Raw genomic sequence first — 18,181 nt, 5'->3', positions numbered from 1 at the left:
GATTTTTATTAAAGTTCTAAGCGTTGCGACAACTTTCAATCTTAGGATGATCAACATCCGTGTAGTCTTACGCCGAGCAGGTGTTTTTTATTGGTCGACAGTTGATCTGAATACTCTAAACTTGTATATATGCAATATTACCTTTTACAAATGCTATTAGCGTGAGCCATTCGATCTCTTCTTTTCTATGAAAGCTTCAATTAGAATCAGAATTTCAGACTAGAGGAACCCTCACCAATATTATTCTATCTTGCAGAGGCGATGGGGCCTGAGTCTTCGCCTCGCGTATATCGAAGAGTGGAATTATCTATCATTATCTGCTTCGCCTCGGGTCCCGTCTATCCGATCAGGTAGTTGGCGAGGAAGACACAAGAAGCCAATTTAGTGAGCTGCTCTACTTCTTTTTACTTTTTACTCTTGGCAGAGTCGTGGCAGTCATTAGTTCGGGTGGTGGTGCGCTTCACAAGACGTCACTATTCCTCGCGTTTTTTTGGTTTTTTTTCGGGCCGAGGGCCGAACCTCCTACGAGGTCCCCGCGCCTAGTGGGCGCGCTGGGTATGTGGGACTGGTTCGCGACTGCGAGACCGTGGGCCCAACGATGTTTTACCATTCCTCGCGTACCGCGGCCTTTTTTTATGCACTCATTGCCGGGACCGCTTAGAGCTGCTTTTATGTGATCGGTCCATAGTAAAGGTAGTCTACCACGCTGTCTTGTACCCTCAATGATGCTCTGCTGATATGATACACCCTTGGCGAACTCCTGCGCTAGAGTGGAAGTAAAGCGATAATATGGCCTCTGTTCTAAGAGAAGCTATTCCTTCTTCATAGAATCGCTTCGTCAGATGAATTAAGTGCTTTGGGGTACCAATGGCCGAGAAGGTTTCCCAAAGTTTTGGCCATTACCATACGTCGGCTTGTTGAATTCCCGGGATTTCTCGATGGTCTTCGATGGTCGAACGCTACTGCTCTGCATTTGTCATATGTATAATTGTGACGGGCTGCATTCCATGACCTATGCTGGTTCTGTCCCAGAAAAGTATCCTGGGGGTAGGAGTCGGCAACATATTTCCAATTCAGATTACCCACCGACTGAGAGGCCCAGTGGCTTAGTTTGGATATTTGGTAGAATAGGAAAAATGCACTTCCTACTTAACTTGTCATCTTATCTTGGTTGCCCAATCTTGGTTAGGTTCTGTCGCATCTTCATTTCAGTTTGCTATTTGAACTATTTTGTGCAATAGTGATTAACAAACAAATAGATTATTACCAAACCTTATTACGTGACCTATACGACGAGCGAAACTATGTGTTTTGCATCGGATATTAGTAATAATTAAGCTTGCATATAACATTATTATTAAGTACTTATATTTATGCATAATTAGAGCTCGTGCGGTTGCATCAGAAGAAGTTAATACCCTTAAAGTGATTGAAACAGCGTTTGAAGAAAAACCGTTTACTAGAGAGTCACGTAAGATAGATAATGCATTTGCTGCGAATAGTATAAAAACAGAATCTAAGTTGATAATTGGAAGTCGTTTTGGTATAGTACTGAGGGGAATTCATATACAGTCCCTTCTTCATTTCGCCGTAAAGTCGTGTTATATGTAATTAACACCACAGTTGAAACAATAGAAATTTTATTGTTGTAGCAGCATAAACAATTCTAAGTTATTATATTATATTAGTTATTAAACACATTATAAATTATTTTTACGTTTTTAAATTTTCGGCGGTAAAAAGGTCCCGCGTCACAGACTATATTCTTTTTTCCACCTCTCGTGCGTTCCGGCTTACGCATCATAAAAGGATGCGCTCTTAAACGCCACAGTACCAAAAACATATATGATGGCCGCAAAAAATATCCTGTCTGTGTCCACCGCCATCCTGGTAACTCAGGTAAGCGCGGTTTACATATAATCTTGTGGTTAAAGTATATAACTGTAAGACTTAATTCAGTAAAGTTCTAATTATTGAAGTATATAATATTAATTTGAAGTCGTCACGGCCTAAAGGATAAGATGTCCCGTGCATTCGTATCTAGCGATGCACCGGTGTTCGAATCCCGCAGGCGGGTACCAACTTTTCTAATGAAGTAGTTACGTACTCATCAAGTGTTCAAGATTGACTTCCACGGTGAAGTAATAACGTCCTGTAATAAAAATCACAACTCGCAAAATTATAATTTGCTTAATTACTGGTGGTAGGACGTCTTGTGAGTCCGCAAGGGTAGGTACCACTACCCCGCCTATTTCGGCCGTGAAGCAGTAATGCGTTTCGATTTGAAGGGTGAGGCAGCCGTTGTAACTATACTGAGATTTTAGAACTCAAGGTGGGTGGCGGCATTTACGTTGTAAATGTCTATGAGATCCAGTAACCACTTAACACCAGGTCGGCTGTGGAGCTCGTTCACCAATCTAAGCAATAAAAAATAAATATATTAATGAAAATACTTCTTATACAGTTCGCAGTGTGCCAGTACATCGGCCGTGTCGGTGTTGGTGCTGGTTGTGGATGCGGTGGCCTGAGTTACCGTGGTCGAGGCTATAATGATCTCGGTTTCGCTGGTGGCTGCGACATCAATGCTGCCGGGGCCCTTGCAGCTTCCCGCGGAGGTGGTGTCTTTGTCGTTACCTCCTCTGCTGCGCCTACTGGTCTTGGTGTAGCTTCCGAGAACGAATACAAGGGTTCTGTGAATGTCTGCGGCAACATTCCTTTCCTTGGCACTGCTGATGTCGCTGGCGAATGCCCTACTACTGGACATGGCGATATCAACTACGGCTGTGGCGATGGTGCAGTCGGTATCACTGCTGAAGGAGGGCTTGACTACCCCACTGGACTCGGTTACGCAATCCGCTATGGACTTGGTTATGGAAACAGCGTTGGATGTGAATGTGGTTACGCTGGCTTTTACTAACCGAATTAAGATTGTATGGAAATAAAGTAATTTTTGTTCCAATAAAGTAAAATACGTCAATAGCTTGTGGCTTGTGATTTATGAATGGATTTTTGTAAGTTTAAAACGAATTAAGTATTCTGCTAAATGATTTTTTAACCTACTGGGCTGCTCGTCGGATCTTTTCAGTGGGTCGCGATTATGACCCGGTGTTAGATTCTGGAAGCTACACATGTCTGCTCGTAGCTGGGATAGTCCCTTAGGCTACCAGCGAATAGGTACTTTTTTTAACTATAAAAAAGCAAAATCTTCTTCCGATCATTTAAATAACAGATGAAAAATCAGGTTTTTTTTTTATTGCTTACATGGGTGGACGAGCTCACAGCCCACCTGCTGTTAAGTGGTTACTGGAGCCCATAGACATCTACAACGTAAATGCGCCACCCACCTTGAGATATAAGTTCTAAGGTCTCAATTATAGTTACAACGGCTGCCCCACCCTTCAAACCGAAACGCATTACTGCTTCACGGCAGAAATAGGCAGGGTGGTGGTACCTACCCGTGCGGACTCACAAGAGGTCCTACCACCAGTAATTACGCAAATTATAATTTTGCGGGTTTCATTTTTATTACACGATGTTATTCCTTCACCGTGGAAATCAATCGCGAACATTTGTTGAGTACGTATTTCATTAAAAAAATTGGTACCTGCCTTAGGATTCGAACACCGTTGCATCGCTACATACCAACGTATCGGACATCTTATCCTTTAGGCCACGACGACTTGACCCCAGGTTTCGACTTTCCTTTGATAAGCTATTACTATAGTTGTTAAATACGCTTTGGCGTCTGTATAAACCTTTAGAAAAGACTCGACTCGGTTTTGCCCATTTTACATGTCGTCTTTTCGGATTAAAAGTGTACAATTTCCAAAAATATTCAAAATTTTGTTAATATGCGGCATCATTTTGTATCACCAGTATTTTTCTAATAAATACTGTCAAAAGAGCGTAGTTTAGTTTTATTTTTGAAGTGAAAACTTCTTTAGAATCGTTGTGATTTCAAACCGGGTGCAACGGAAAAAACGACAGGTAAGAGACACAAATACAAAAATGTGTAGGATGAAGCCAGCAAAGAATGAGACATAAATATACATACTATTTAATACAGCGCCATCTGTGAGATTTTTTAACACTAACGTGTGTATGAAAGCTCTTGTAGTGAATTTTAATTTAGGATTATACGTGAAATTAAAATATCAATTCACAGAGGGCGCTACCTTACAATTATTTACTAATGACAAAATTTTACATAGACGTTTAGGATAATTGTATTTTAATTTTGGAAGGTTTCACTTCTACCACGTGTGAATTGCACACATGTATTTTTTTTTTCTTTTTCTTTTTACCTTGTGTGACTACTATTAATAAAATTAATACACAATTTTATCTTACTTTAAAAGACAGATAATGTAAATGGTAAAAAATAAAAAAATTACGTTGCAAAGATCATTACTATTAAAATATCACATGTTAAACCACTACAAACACTCTCCTGTAAAATTAGTAAGTTTTGAGATTATAAACATTGAGATTATATACATTGTGGTAGGACCTCTTCTGAGTCCGTGCGGGTAGGTACCACCGCCCTGCCTATTTCTGCCGTGAAGCAGTAATGCGTTTCGGTTTGAGGGGTGGGGCAGCCGTTGTAACTATACTGAGATCTTAGAACTTATATCTCAAGGTGGGTGGCGCATTTACGTTGTAGATGTCCATGGGCTCCAGTAACCACTTAACACCAGGTGGGCTGTGAGCTCGTCCAACCATCAAAGCAATAAAAAAAAATACAGTTTTAATGCGAGAAGACGATGAATGTTAAGCCGACACGAGCATCGTTATCAAAACCGCCATATAATCGCAATGCTGGATGCGACCAATACAAAAAATCTAATAAAAATAGACGAATTATAAACTCGGTTTCAATTTTTTTTTTTATTACACGAAGATGATTTCAAACTTAAATAAAATACAATTTTGGTATTGAAAATACAATGAGAGTTGTTACTGAAGCTGGGTTTTATTGATTTTGTCAATAATAAAAAACTCGATGAGTTTTTTAGCAGCAAAAGCATCTACGTCCGCATCCGCATCCTCCGTAACCTCCACAGCCGCATCCGCATCCTCGGTAACCTCCACAGCCGCATCCGCATCCACCGTAGCCTCCACAGCCGCATCCGCAGCAGCATTTGGGAACGCAACGTCCGCAAATGGAGACACGACCTCTAGCACAGGCAGGGCCCTTGAAGCAAACAGCACCGCAGACGGGCACGCGGCCACAGACACAGGTTTCACCACACACGGGCAGTTCACCGCAGACGTTCACATTACCGTCGCCCTCGCCGCCATAGCAACCGCAACCGCAACCACTACCGCATCCACAGCCACAGCACTGACCGTACGCATTCTAAAACAACCACATAAATTAAAATTAAACAGTGACACCTTAGTTCCTCTGTACATAACCCACCAGTTTCGTCAATTGTAGAATTTATGTAAGTATCTTCCTCAGTTACAATGTATCTAAAATAATGGAGTCAAAATGTTAACGTACATAAGTATATCACAAAAAGTGTATCTCATACATAACTACCCATCACGTTTTTAATAACAGATTCCACGGTGAAGGCATAATATCGTGTGATGCTTATTAAAATATACGTAATTATTAGCAGTAGCATGGTCTACAATGAGGTGATACGGGCAGGAAACATTGCTCTCCGGTTTGAATGGAGCACTTACAGAACATATCAGAATTCGACCTCATGTCTCAAGATCCATAAAATCCCCTGCGTTATAGTTTTGATTACGAAGATAATCAGGGAACAACGAAAAGGTACAAAAAGGGGTCCACCGACATTAGGTTAAAAAAAATTGCTTAAATTTGGAAGCTTTTAAAAAACAAAACTTACTTTGATCAGGCAGCCCTGAACGCAGAGAAGGAGAATAGCGAAGGTGAACATGATGCTGGATATTCAGGCACTTAATCTTGAATGCTTTAAGCTTCAAGACTTCGTTCTTATATAGTAAACTAAGGATCATGTTCACCTTGAGATAAGAAACAATTCAATGACAAACAGTTGAAAAACAATGATAGTTTGGTTTTTAATCAAACAGGTGTTCGTAATGGTTTCCTTATTAGATCGCCCGAATGACAAAAACTGCAGATTATCTCCAAAGTCACGTCTATATGCTATTTAGATATGAAGCAAGCAGAATTTCGAGGAAGCTGCTTGGTATAAAAGCTGATGTAGTTCAGAGTCAACTCATTCTGAAGTCATTTAGTAAAACAACATGGCCGCTAAACTCATTCTTTTCGTCTGCGCCATCGCCCTCGTGGCCCAGGTAAGTCTTTTAATTTTTAAATTGAATTAAATGGACTTAAAATGATCACTTCAAAATATATAATTGTTTTTTTTTCATAGTCCGTTTTGGGCACCGGTTGCGGCTGCGGCTGTAGAGGTTGTGGCTGCGGCTGTGGAGGTTGTGGCTCTGGATGTTGTGACCGTTTCTGTGTGTGTTCCAACTCTGCTGCTCCTACTGGTCTAAGTATATGTTCCGAGAACAGGTACAATGGTGATGTCTGTGTCTGCGGTGAAGTGCCTTTCCTTGGTACTGCTGATGTCTGCGGCGACATGTGCAGCTCGGGTTGTGGTCGTATCGACTACGGCTGTGGAGACGATTGCATCGGTATCACCCAAAGCTGTGGCGGGTGCGGATGTGGCTGCGGAGGCTGCGGAGGCTGCGGTGGATGCGGATGCGGCTGTGGAGGTTGTGGAGGATGCGGATGCGGCTGTGGAGGCTGCGGTGGATGCGGATGCGGCTGTGGAGGTTGTGGAGGATGCAGATGCGGCTGTGGAGGCTGCGGTTGCTGCTGAGGATGTGGTTGCGGACGTTCATATTGTGACGTCTAAAAAAAAGCTGAATGAGTTATGTATTATTGAAAAAATCAATAAAACCCACATTCAGTAATTATCTTAATTGTCTTTTTAGTACCGTAATTGTATTTTATTCTAATGTGTGAAATGTTCCTGAATACGTGTTAGGTTTTTTAAATGCTTAATTGAGTGGACGAGATGTTATATGTTTGCTGGAGCTCATAGACATCAACAACGTTAATGGCACCCTACCCTTCTTGAGATATGAGTTCCCAATCTCAGCTTTATAGTACAATGACTGTCCCACCCTTTAAATAGCCATGCGTTACTTGTTAAGGCAGAAATGGACGGGGTTGGCGCCGCGTGTCTGGTTGTAGTGTTGACCGCGGGAACCCCCCTACCCTGAACGGGTTCTGACCCCGGACGGAGATCGGACGTCGGGTGTAAGAGTGCAGGGGAGTCGTTTAGTGGGTGGGCCCTAAAATCCTTGGGCCCGCGATCTGCTCTCAACACCTGCAGATCGTTGAGTCTCACATACCCCGCGCGCCCCATAGGCGTGGGGACCTCGTAGGAGGGCCCAGGGCCCGAAAAAAAAAAAAGAAATGGACGGGGTGTTGATACTTAACTATGAGGGCTCCCAGACGCCCTATCGTATATTTTTTGATTGAAAAAAACGTGGCTGTCAAATATATTGAACCGACACGGTCACATCTGATATCGAATATAATTAGATAGATAGAGCAATAGAATAGCAATAGAAGCTTCACAAAATTTTCAGAAAATCTATGAGCCTCAAAAAATTGAATGTTTAAATGTCAGGACAGATTGCTCGATCTAACTTATTTCTAAAATACAGATAGTAGCTTGGTTGTGCCCCTGGCATAGCTGATGTATTCCGATTGATGCACAAGGACAGGTCTCATTCCATAACAATTGAATTCTATCTATTCGCAAACAGTACAGTCATTAGACATAAATAGATATAAGTTATATAATGAAATTTAGATATTTAAGGATATAAAAAAATTACATGTTTAAATAATTAACTGATACAAATTTTAGACAAGTAGCAACATCGCTACAGTATTTTAGCTATAAATTTAGCAAAAAAAATACCTGCTTCTATTGAGCAGGACAAAAATATGATATGTTTTAAGACTTTGGAATCTGTTTCCGTGTGTTTAACTGATTTAATAAAAAATGCCCCTGACAAGATAAAGGTGACTTGGAACATCATTTGTAGAGAAAGTGGAAAAGTCAGAAATAGCCACCAAGAATTCTCATTAAAAATAGATGATAAATTGGTAACTAGTCATGAAGATGTGGCTAATTGTGGCTTTTGAAAAGTTTTTCGCTGACATTCCAGTTTCAACTACCACTTCTCTAAATTCATCCCCCACAGCAGCTGAAATATTATTGCATAACCATGTCAACAAATGTAATGAAATTTTCAAATTTAAGAAAATTAATTCAAGCAATATAATAAAAAGTTTTAATAGCCTTAACGTAAAAAATACAGCTGACTTGTGGGGAATATCAGTAAAGGTTTTGAAGTCTGTAATAGACATTATTGCTCCTCATCTTGTTAGTATTTTTAATGATTGTATTAGGTGTGGTGTATTTCCTGACTTAATGAAACATAGTAAAGTGATTCCTCTTTTTAAATCTGGTAGTACTGATGACCCCTCTAACTATAGAGTTATTTTAGTACTTTCAGTACAAATCGGACCAGTAGTTCCTGAGATTAGCGCGTTCAATCAAACAAACAAACAAACCCTTCAGTTTTATAATATTAGTATAGATTACAAATTTACAATTTTTGTGAGTTTCATGTTTATGACGCGATCTAATTTCTTTACAGTAGAAGTCGTTTGTGAACTCATGTTAAGTATTTCTGCATGTAAATACATATTAGCTGCATCCGAAGCTTAAAAGCCGCCATTATCGCTTTGCTGGATGTGACCAAGACAACAAATCCAATGAAAATAGACGAAACATAAACTCGCTTTTGTTGAAAACTCAATTTAGATTTTTTTTATTGCACAAAGATGTTTGTTTTCAAACTTAAATCAAATACAATTGTGGCATTGAAATAACTATAAGAATTATTATTGAATCTGGGTTTTTTGAATTTTTTCAATAATAAATAACTCAATGAGTTTTTTAGCAGCAACAACATCTACGTCCGCATCCGCATCCTCCGCAGCCTCCACAACCGCATCCGCAGCCTCCACAGCCGCATCCACATCCGCAGCAACGTCCGCAGATAGAGACACAACCACTAGCACAGGCAGGACCCTTGAAGCAAACACCACCGCAGATGGGCACGCGACCACAGACACAGGTTTCACCACACACGGGCAGTTCACCGCAGACGTTCACATTACCGTCGCCCTCGCCGCCATAGCAACCGCAACCGCAACCACTACCGCATCCACAGCCACAGCACCGACCGTACACAGTCTAAAACAGCCACATATATTAATATTAAACAGTGATACCTTAGTTCCTCTGTACATAGCCTACCAATTTCATCAATTGTAGAATTTGAGTAAGTATCTACCTCAGTTACAATGTATGTAAAGTAGTGGAGTCAAAAAGTAGACGTGCATAAATGTATCATTTACGTACTCATCACCGTTTTAGCAACAATTTCCACGGTGAAGGAATAATATCGTGTAATGATGATTAAATGCAACATGGTCTATTATGAGCTGCTACAGACAGGAAACATTGTTCTCCGGCTTGAAGGGAGCACTTGTAGAACAAATCAGAGTTAGACCTCATGTCTCAAGATCTGTGAACTCCTCTACGTTATCGTTTTTATTACGATGATAATCAGAGAACAATGAAAGGGTACAAAAGGGGAATACCGATATCAAAGTTAAAAATATCGCTTAAATTCGGAAAATTTTAAAAAGTAAAACTTACTTGGATCAGACTGCCCTGAACGCAGAGAAGGAGAATAGCGAAGGTAAACATGATGCTGGATATTCAGGCACTTAATCTTGAATGCTTTAAGCTTCAGGACTTCGTTCTTATATAGTAACTAAGGATCATGTTCACCTTGAGATAAGAAGCAATTCAATGACAAACAGTTGAGAAACAATGATAGTTTGGTTTTTAATCACACAGGTGTTCGTAATTGTTTCCTGATTAGATCGCCCGAAGGACGAAAACTGCAGAATATCTCCAAAGTCACGTCTATATGCTATTTAGGTATGAAGCAGGTGGATTTTCAAGGAAACTGCTCGGTATAAAAGCTGATGTAGTTCAGAGTCAACTCATTCTGAAGTCATACAGTGAAACAACATGGCCGCTAAACTCATTCTCTTCGTCTGTGCCATCGCCCTCGTGGCCCAGGTAAGTCTTTTAATTTTAAATGGAATTAAATGGACTTAAAATATGTAATTACTTAATAATATTTAATTGTTTCCTTTGTTCATAGTCCGTTTTGGGCACTGGTTGTGGCTGCGGCTGTAGAGGTTGTGGCTGCGGTTGTGGAGGATGTGGAGGTTGTGGCTCTGGATGTTGTGACCGTTTCTGTGTGTGTTCCAACTCTGCTGCTCCTACTGGTCTAAGTATATGTTCCGAGAACAGGTACAAGGGTGATGTCTGTGTCTGCGGTGAAGTGCCTTTCCTTGGTACTGCTGATGTCTGCGGCGACATGTGCAGCTCGGGTTGTGGTTGTATCGACTACGGCTGCGGAGACGGTTGCGTCGGTATTACCCAAAGCTGCGGTGGGTGCGGAGGCTGCGGCTGTGGTGGCTGCGGATGCGGCTGTGGAGGCTGCGGCGGATGTGGATGCGGCTGTGGAGGCTGCGGTGGATGTGGATGTGGCGGATGCGGCTGTGGAGGCTGCGGTTGCTGCTGAGGATGCGGTTGCGGACGTTCATGTTGTGGTGTCTACTCAAAAGCTCATTGAGTTATGTATTATTGAAAAAAATCAATAAAAGCCTCATCCAGTATTTATCGTCGTTGTCTTTTCAGTACCACAAATATATTTTATTGGAAGTTGTGAACTGTTCTTGAATACGTGCTATATTTTTTTGATTGTTTAATTGCGTGGACGAGGCCCGTCTGATGTTTTTTATTTTATTTTATTTTTTTATTGGCTAGATGGTTGGACGAGCTCACAGCCCACCTGATGTTGAGTGGTTACTGGAGCCTATAGATAATTACAACGTAAATGCCGCCATCCACCTTGAGATATAAGTTCTAAGGTCTTATATTGTTACAACGGCTGCCCCGCCCTTCAAACCGGAACGCAGTACTGCTTCACAGAAATAGACAGGGTGGTGGAAGCTACCCGTGCGAACTCACAAAACGTCCTACCAGTAATTACGCAAATTATAATTTTGCGTGTTTGATTTTTATTACACGATTTTTATTACATTTTGTTATTCCTTCACCGTAGAAGTCAATGTTTAAATGTCAGGACAGATTGACAGATTTAATTTATTTTTAAAATTCAGATAGAAGTTTGATTATGCCCCTGGCATAGCTGATGTATTCTGATTTGACGCACAAGGACAGGCATCATTCTATAACAATTGAATTCTATCTATTCGCAAACAGTACAGTAATTATAGGTCACTATAACTAAACATCGGGCGACTGTGACAAAACCTCCAGTTTTTAGTCACAATCCTAGATCAGTGAAGAAGAAAAATGGTCGTATGCGGACATTGAGTATCTCGGGGTGTCTTTGAATTAGTACACATTCCCGAGCGACGCGCATGGATCTACCTTTTGGTTAGATAATGTAATCACGACTGAGATTGCGAGTAAATCGGCTATATGCATGAACATCAGATACGAAGTGTCATAATGATATCATTTTATTGTGGAGTTTAATTATGACTTAAACGCTGCAATGCCTAAAGCCGAGCAGCAATGCTCCGTACCAGACAATGGAGTTTGGGACTTTTTTATCCTTTGTTTCAGCCACTATTGCGTGCCTGACGCTCTAATGAAAACTGATAGGATCTCGATGACCACAGAAGATGCATCGTTTGTGGTCATCAACTATAGACCCGTATCACTCGCAATGATAATTGCCAAGGTGTTGGTCAGTATAATTGAGACCCAATTGCGTCAACATGTAAAGTTGTATGACGCTCAGTTTGAGTTTAGACCTGGGCTATTGACTGAGGCAGCTATACTGATTCTCCAACACACCGTTGAAAATACGTCTGGCCACGCTTGTTTCTTAAACTAACCTAAAACCTTGTTCTGGTGGTGTATGACAAGCTTTGGCGAAAGTCGTCGAATGGTCGACCTTCCAGTAGAACCTATTTCACTACTTAAATACTGGTACGGGAATCAGGATAATGTGGTTAGATGGTCGGAGTCGCTTTTGGATGTATACAGATTGCAGTGTGGTGTCAGGCGGGGCGGGCTAACATCATTGAACCTCTTCAACTTCTATTTGGATCAGCCCAGCAGTGCCGGTTGTTCGGCTAATTATGTTTTTATAAACAACATTACTTATATAAATTAATATAAATGATATGGTTCTGCCAAGCCCATCAATCAGACCATCATCATGATCATCATCAGCCTTTATCTACCCACTGCTGGACATAGGCCTTCCCCAATGGCTATGTCCAGATCAATCAGACCGATCAATCAGAATTGAAATCCGATCAAAACATACATCATTCAATATTATGTAGCTCCAAACGGATGTGCTCTTAAAGTAGTATCTGCTTTTAAATATTTGGGACATTAAAGTCTTTGATGCTCACAGATGACGTTGACAACGGAAAAGAGCGCAGACGGTGGTCGGTTAGCGCTAATATACTGGCTCGCAGTGCACCTTTTACCGCACAAGTGAATACAGCACTCTTCAGAGAAATTGTCAGTTTTTTACACATGCAGCCTGTGGGTCTATCATACAAAGATAGACTAAAAAGTCTTACAGAAAACGTATACAGTATGTTTATTGTTAGCGTACTGATGGGACCGACGCCGTGGTTTAGCGCGTCAGGGATTTTGGGGGTTTTTCAGCGATTATAGGTGGTTTTTCAGAGATTCTCCCACAAGGTGGACTGACCAGGTCAAAGCTGCAATAGATTGTCTTCTTCACGTAAGCACCAGACGCGCAGCCGGAAGGGAGGAGTGGCGCTGGGTTGTTAATCTCATTACTGACAGCATGGCGACCACAACCAGTCTGCCAAAAGTGTAACAACGAAGAAGAAGAATAGAACTTATTGTCTACACATGAAATTGATTATTTACTATGATTATATATTATTACTATTTTAATTCTTCCGGAACAATGGCGTATTTTTTTTATACACATACATACGTTAGGTAAATTATGTCGGCAGGAAATACGTAAGTAAAATTACGAAGCTATCATCCCTGTGAACATCGTAGCAACAAAGCGGTTACTTTACTTATTCCTAAAATCATAATATCTTGACTGGGATTAAAGACGTAACAGATTGATATCAAAATAAATTATTTCGAAAGCTACTCAATATTGTTTTAAATCAATTATAGACGTATCTGCAGCTTAATTTTATCCGTGAAGTCTCGAACATTTTCAGCTATGATTTAGCATTTCTAAACGAAAGACTTTTTTTACGTTCCTCTAAAATTCGAGTTTTTAATTTGCCTCCTTTTTCTAGAAATGGTGCGATATAAACCAATTGTTTACTAATCTAAAATTATACCTCTTCCCAACTATAGAAGCTTTAGCACGTAACAAATACTGCAGTTGCCTAATATCAAGGACATCATTTCAAGTTTGTCAAGAAATAGAGACAGTGGTTGACAACAAAATAATATAGAAAGTGAAATTAGGAAGTCGGAAGATATTTGAGTATTCCTTGGTGACCGTGTGAATAAGCGTCCCGGGGTTAACAGTCGCGCTAACGTGTTTGTATCCCTCTCATAAAGCACCAACAGGGTTTCGTTTTTATTTAAGACCAGGTCCGCCGTATCTCCAAGAAGGATGACCGGTCGGTCCTTTTGAGTTAAAGGCCCTTTGCGATGAGATCCTTGCTTTTCAATGTGAGGAAGCTATCTATTATACAGATTTGCCGTTTCTTATTGCGGCTGCCCACTTTGAGACCCGAGTCTCAACTGTATTGTATTGACTGACTATTCCCCCTCTCACACCGGAGTGCGTAGCTACTTCGTGGCACAATGTTGGTAGAATGATGCTACCTATAATAATTAATAATATTTAATTACGAAAATATAGTTTTTCATGAATGTCATATTTATTACTCTCTCTACTCTTCTCTCTCTCTACTCACTATATCTCATTTCTTCTACGAGTGCAACGGGCTTCTTAGCCTTCGTCGAACTGTTTGTCGAATACCAAGTCCATGAGCATCACAGTGGACATTGACGGCTACTGCTCCAATATCATTATGCTGAGCTTCGCGTTGAGAATACATCCGTCCAAAAATTAAGCAAATGTACAGTTTTTTGTGTGTTTCATGCTTATTACACGATCTCATTCCTTCACAGTAGAAGTCGTTAGTGAACTTTTGTTATGTAATTCTACATGTACATACATATTAGCTGCATCCGGAGTTTCAAAATCGCTATTATCGCTTTGCCAAGATGCCAAGATAATAGATCTAATGAAAATAGACGAATTATGAAGTCTCTTTTATTGAAAAATCTATTTAAATCTTTTTTATTACACAAAGATGATAGCTTTCAAACTTAAGAAAAATACAATTATGGTATTGAAAACACAATCAGAATTATTATTGAATCTGGATTTTATTGATTTTTTCAATAATAAATAACTCAGTGTGTTTTTTAGCAGCAACAACATCTACGTCCGCATCCGCATCCACCGCAGCCTCCACAGCCACATCCGCATCCACCGCAGCCTCCACAGCCACATCCGCATCCACCGCAGCCTCCACAGCCGCATCCGCATCCGCAGCAACGTCCGCAGATAGAGACACAACCACTAGCACAGGCAGGACCCCCGTAGCAAACACTACCGCAGATGGGCACGCGACCACAGACACAGGTTTCACCACACACGGGCAGTTCACCGCAGACGTTCACATTACCGTCGCCCTCGCCGCCATAGCAACCGCAACCGCAACCACTACCGCATCCACAGCCACAGCACTGACCGTACGCATTCTAAAACAGCCACACAAATTAAAATTAAACAGTGACACCTTAGTCCCTCTGTACATAACGCACCAGTTTTGTTAATTGCAGAATTTACGTAAGTATCTACCTCAGTAACAATGTATCTAAAGTAGTGGAATCAAAAAGTTAACGTACATACATATGTCATAAAAAGTGTATCTCATACATAACTACCCATCACGTTTTTAATAACAGATTCCACGATGAAGGCATAATATCGTGCGATGTTTATTAAAATATACGTAATTATTAGCGGTTACATGGTCTACAATGAGCCGATACGGGCAGGAAGCGTTGCTCTCGGACTTGAATGGAGCACTTAGAGGACATATCAGAGTTCGACCTCATGTCTCAAGGTCTATGATATCCCCTATGTTTTCGTTTTTGTTACGACGATAGTCAGAGAACAATGAAATGGAGCAAAAGAGGTTTACCGATTTAAAGTTTTAAAAAAATTGCTTACATTCGGAAGCTTTTAAAAAATAAAACTTACTTGGATCAGACAGCCCTGAACGCAGAGAAGGAGAATAGCGAAGGTAAACATGATGCTGGATATTCAGGCACTTAATCTTGAATACTTTAAGCTTCAAGACTTCGTTCTTATATAGTAACTAAGAATCATGTTCACCTTGAGATAAGAAACAATTCAATGACAAACAGTTGAGAAACAATGATAGTTTGGTTTATAATCAAACAGGTGTTCGTAATTGTTTCCTTATTACACCCCCCGAAGGACGAAAAGTTCAGAATATCTCCAAAGTCACGTCTATATGCTATTTAGATATGAAGCATGCGGATTTTCAAGGAAACTGCTCGGTATAAAAGCTGATGTACTTCAGAGTCAAATCATTCTGAAGTCATTCAGTGAAACAACATGGCCGCTAAACTCATTCTCTTCGTCTGCGCCATCTCCCTCGTGGCCCAGGTAAGTCTTTTAAATTTAAATTTAATTAAATGGACTTAAAATTATTACTTAAAAATATTTTTTTATTGTTTCATCTGTTCATAGTCCGTTTTGGGCACCGGTTGTGGCTGCGGCTGTAGAGGTTGTGGCTGCGGTTGTGGAGGATGTGGAGGTTGTGGCTCTGGATGTTGTGAGCGTTTCTGTGTCTGTTCCAACTCGGCTGCTCCTACTGGTCTAAGTATATGTTCCGAGAACAGGTACAATGGTGATGTCTGTGTCTGCGGTGAAGTGCCTTTCCTTGGTACTGCTGATGTCTGTGGCGACATGTGCAGCTCGGGTTGTGGTCGTATCGACTACGGCTGCGGAGACGATTGCATCGGTATCACTCAAAGCTGTGGCGGATGCGGGTGTGGCTGTGGAGGCTGCGGCGGATGCGGATGCGGCTGTGGAGGCTGCGGCGGATGCGGATGCGGCTGTGGTGGCTGCGGCGGATGCGGCTGTGGAGGCTGTGGTGGATGCGGATGCGGCTGTGGAGGCTGCGGCGGATGCGGCTGTGGAGGCTGCGGTGGATGCGGCTGTGGAGGCTGCGGTTGCTGCTGAGGATGCGGTTGCGGACGTTCATGTTATGGCGTCTACTACAAATCTCAATGAGTTATGTATTATTGAAAAAATCAATAAAACCCACATTCAGTAATTATCCTCATTGTCTTTTCAATACCGCAATTGTATTTTATTCTAATGTGTGAAATGTTTCGGAGTACGTGTTAGATTTTTTAAATGCTTAATTGAGTGGACGAGATGTTATAATATGTTTGCTGGAGCTCATAGACATCAACAACGTTAATGGCACCCTACCCTTCTTGAGATATGAGTTCCCAATCTCAGTTTTATAGTACAATGGATGCCCCATCCTTTAAATAGACATGCGTTACTTTTTAAGGCAGAAACAGGCGGGGTGTTAATACTTAACCATGAGGGCTCAGAGACGCCCTACCACCAGTATGTTTCTTGGTTGGAAGAAACGTGGCTGTCAAATATATTGTAGCGACACGGTCACATCTGATATCGAATATAATTTAACAATAGAAGCTTTATAAAATTTTCAGAAAACCTATTAGCTTCAAAATATTTGAATGTTTATATTATGTCAGGACAGAATGCCAGATTTAATTTATTGCTAAAATTCAGATAGTCGCTTTATTATGCCCCTGGCATAGCTGATGTATTCCGATTTGACGCACAAGGACAGGCATCATTCCTTAACAATTGAATTCTATGTATTCTCAAACAGTACAGTCATTATAGTTTACTATAACGAAACACTGGGCGACTGTGATAAAACCTCCAGTTTTTGTCAGAATCTTAGATCAGTGAAGAAGAAAAATGGTCGTATGCGGACATTGAGTACATGGGGGTTTCTTTGATTTCATACAAGTTTCTGAGTGACGCGCATGGTACTAAATTTTGGTTAGATAATAAAGATTTGTCGAGTTCGACGAGGATGGTTACCGAGGTCCCTAATCCTAGGGGACTTCTGGTCGAACCGCTCTTTTCGATATCGAGTCGAACGGACCTGCTCCTCCCCGCGACCGCTCACGGCTGAAGTACCGCAAGTAAGACCTGTAAGTAACCTGGGCCTCAAATCAATCCGAAAACACATGAATTAGCATCGGAACGTTACTTAGATCAGGCTAAGCGTCATGATAATCGCCTTATCGTTGTCGCTGCTGACTCTCGCCGAATCCTGATCACGCAGGAGCCAGTCACCGTCGACGTCCTAGACACGTCCTTACGGATCCACCAGATCCAATAACTCTTACATTAGACGCCTTTAGCTCTAACACTAGGAGTAGGCTCAGGGACTTCGGTAGCCGTACTCATCGAACTCGGCAAAGAGTTTGACGTGAAACCTAACCCATGCATCAGCCCGCTGAGTTTCCCGCCGGATCTTCTCAGCGGGTCGTGATTCCGATCCGGTAGTAGATTCATTCGCGAAACAGTTGCTCCCGAGTGTTAGGTCTCCTTCGGAAGCGCTGGGGCAGCTGTAAGCTGTAAACTTTGCTCGCCCGCCTGTCCTGTTGAAACTGAAAAGGCCTACGAGCCAATAGTAACAGTTCGATAAAAAAAAAGATTGGCCGAGTAATGTCTGATCCCCGGCCAACATGGACGAGGCCTGGACGACGGTGGTGCGGCGAGGGACCAAAAAGGTAGCGGTGCCTGCCGCGCCGCGCCCCAAGCCCGCCCCTGCGGCCACCGCTCCCCGCCAAGAGGGTCGAACGGAGCCGAGGGGCTGACCTGGACGAAGGAG

At 41.6% G+C, this 18,181-nt stretch overlaps 8 protein-coding genes and 1 pseudogene across 9 annotated transcripts in view; 6 read left to right on the top strand and 3 right to left on the bottom strand.

The window, feature by feature from the left end:
- LOC149503359 (chorion class A protein L11-like) overlaps positions 1-18,181 on the top strand; it is a 128,788-nt gene that overhangs the window by 38,994 nt on the left and 71,613 nt on the right. The gene's annotated exons all lie outside the window — the stretch shown is intronic.
- The window catches only part of LOC114252328 (chorion class A protein L11-like), a 124,811-nt gene that overhangs the window by 39,006 nt on the left and 67,624 nt on the right, over positions 1-18,181 (top strand). The window lies entirely within an intron of this gene.
- LOC149503368 (chorion class B protein M1768 pseudogene) lies at positions 1,849-2,917 on the top strand (annotated as a pseudogene).
- Positions 5,012-5,915, bottom strand: LOC114241990 (chorion class high-cysteine HCA protein 12-like). Its single transcript, XM_028173000.2, has 2 exons — positions 5,865-5,915; positions 5,012-5,359 (listed from the first exon to the last, which is right to left on the bottom strand). Exons 1-2 carry the CDS (start codon positions 5,913-5,915, stop codon positions 5,012-5,014), a joined length of 399 nt encoding a protein of 132 aa, XP_028028801.2.
- On the top strand, positions 6,247-6,830 carry LOC114242002 (chorion class high-cysteine HCB protein 12-like). The gene is made up of 2 exons (XM_028173019.2): positions 6,247-6,297; positions 6,378-6,830. Exons 1-2 carry the CDS (start codon positions 6,247-6,249, stop codon positions 6,828-6,830), a joined length of 504 nt encoding a protein of 167 aa, XP_028028820.2.
- On the bottom strand, positions 8,994-9,812 carry LOC114241959 (chorion class high-cysteine HCA protein 12-like). Its single transcript, XM_028172963.2, has 2 exons — positions 9,762-9,812; positions 8,994-9,293 (listed from the first exon to the last, which is right to left on the bottom strand). The coding sequence occupies exons 1-2, from the start codon at positions 9,810-9,812 to the stop codon at positions 8,994-8,996; spliced, it is 351 nt and encodes a 116-aa protein (XP_028028764.2).
- LOC114241956 (chorion class high-cysteine HCB protein 12-like) lies at positions 10,143-10,704 on the top strand. The gene is made up of 2 exons (XM_028172960.2): positions 10,143-10,193; positions 10,279-10,704. Exons 1-2 carry the CDS (start codon positions 10,143-10,145, stop codon positions 10,702-10,704), a joined length of 477 nt encoding a protein of 158 aa, XP_028028761.2.
- LOC114241957 (chorion class high-cysteine HCA protein 12-like) lies at positions 14,619-15,662 on the bottom strand. The gene is made up of 2 exons (XM_089734058.1): positions 15,463-15,662; positions 14,619-14,957 (listed from the first exon to the last, which is right to left on the bottom strand). Exons 1-2 carry the CDS (start codon positions 15,511-15,513, stop codon positions 14,619-14,621), a joined length of 390 nt encoding a protein of 129 aa, XP_089590184.1. The 5' UTR covers positions 15,514-15,662.
- LOC114241986 (chorion class high-cysteine HCB protein 13-like) lies at positions 15,844-16,473 on the top strand. 2 transcript variants are annotated; one of them, XM_089734053.1, is made up of 3 exons: positions 15,844-15,894; positions 15,979-16,369; positions 16,433-16,473. In XM_089734053.1, exons 1-3 carry the CDS (start codon positions 15,844-15,846, stop codon positions 16,471-16,473), a joined length of 483 nt encoding a protein of 160 aa, XP_089590179.1. The 2 variants fall into 2 exon arrangements, with proteins under 2 accessions (XP_089590179.1, XP_089590174.1); XM_089734048.1 differs by having other exon boundaries at positions 15,979-16,473.

The sequence above is a fragment of the Bombyx mandarina genome, chromosome 02 (assembly GCF_030267445.1).
Source record: "Bombyx mandarina strain Sakado chromosome 02, ASM3026744v2".
NCBI classification, from domain to species: domain Eukaryota; kingdom Metazoa; phylum Arthropoda; class Insecta; order Lepidoptera; family Bombycidae; genus Bombyx; species Bombyx mandarina.
Note: the sequence above shows the minus strand (reverse complement) of the source record. Positions and strands in the feature narration are given on the sequence as shown.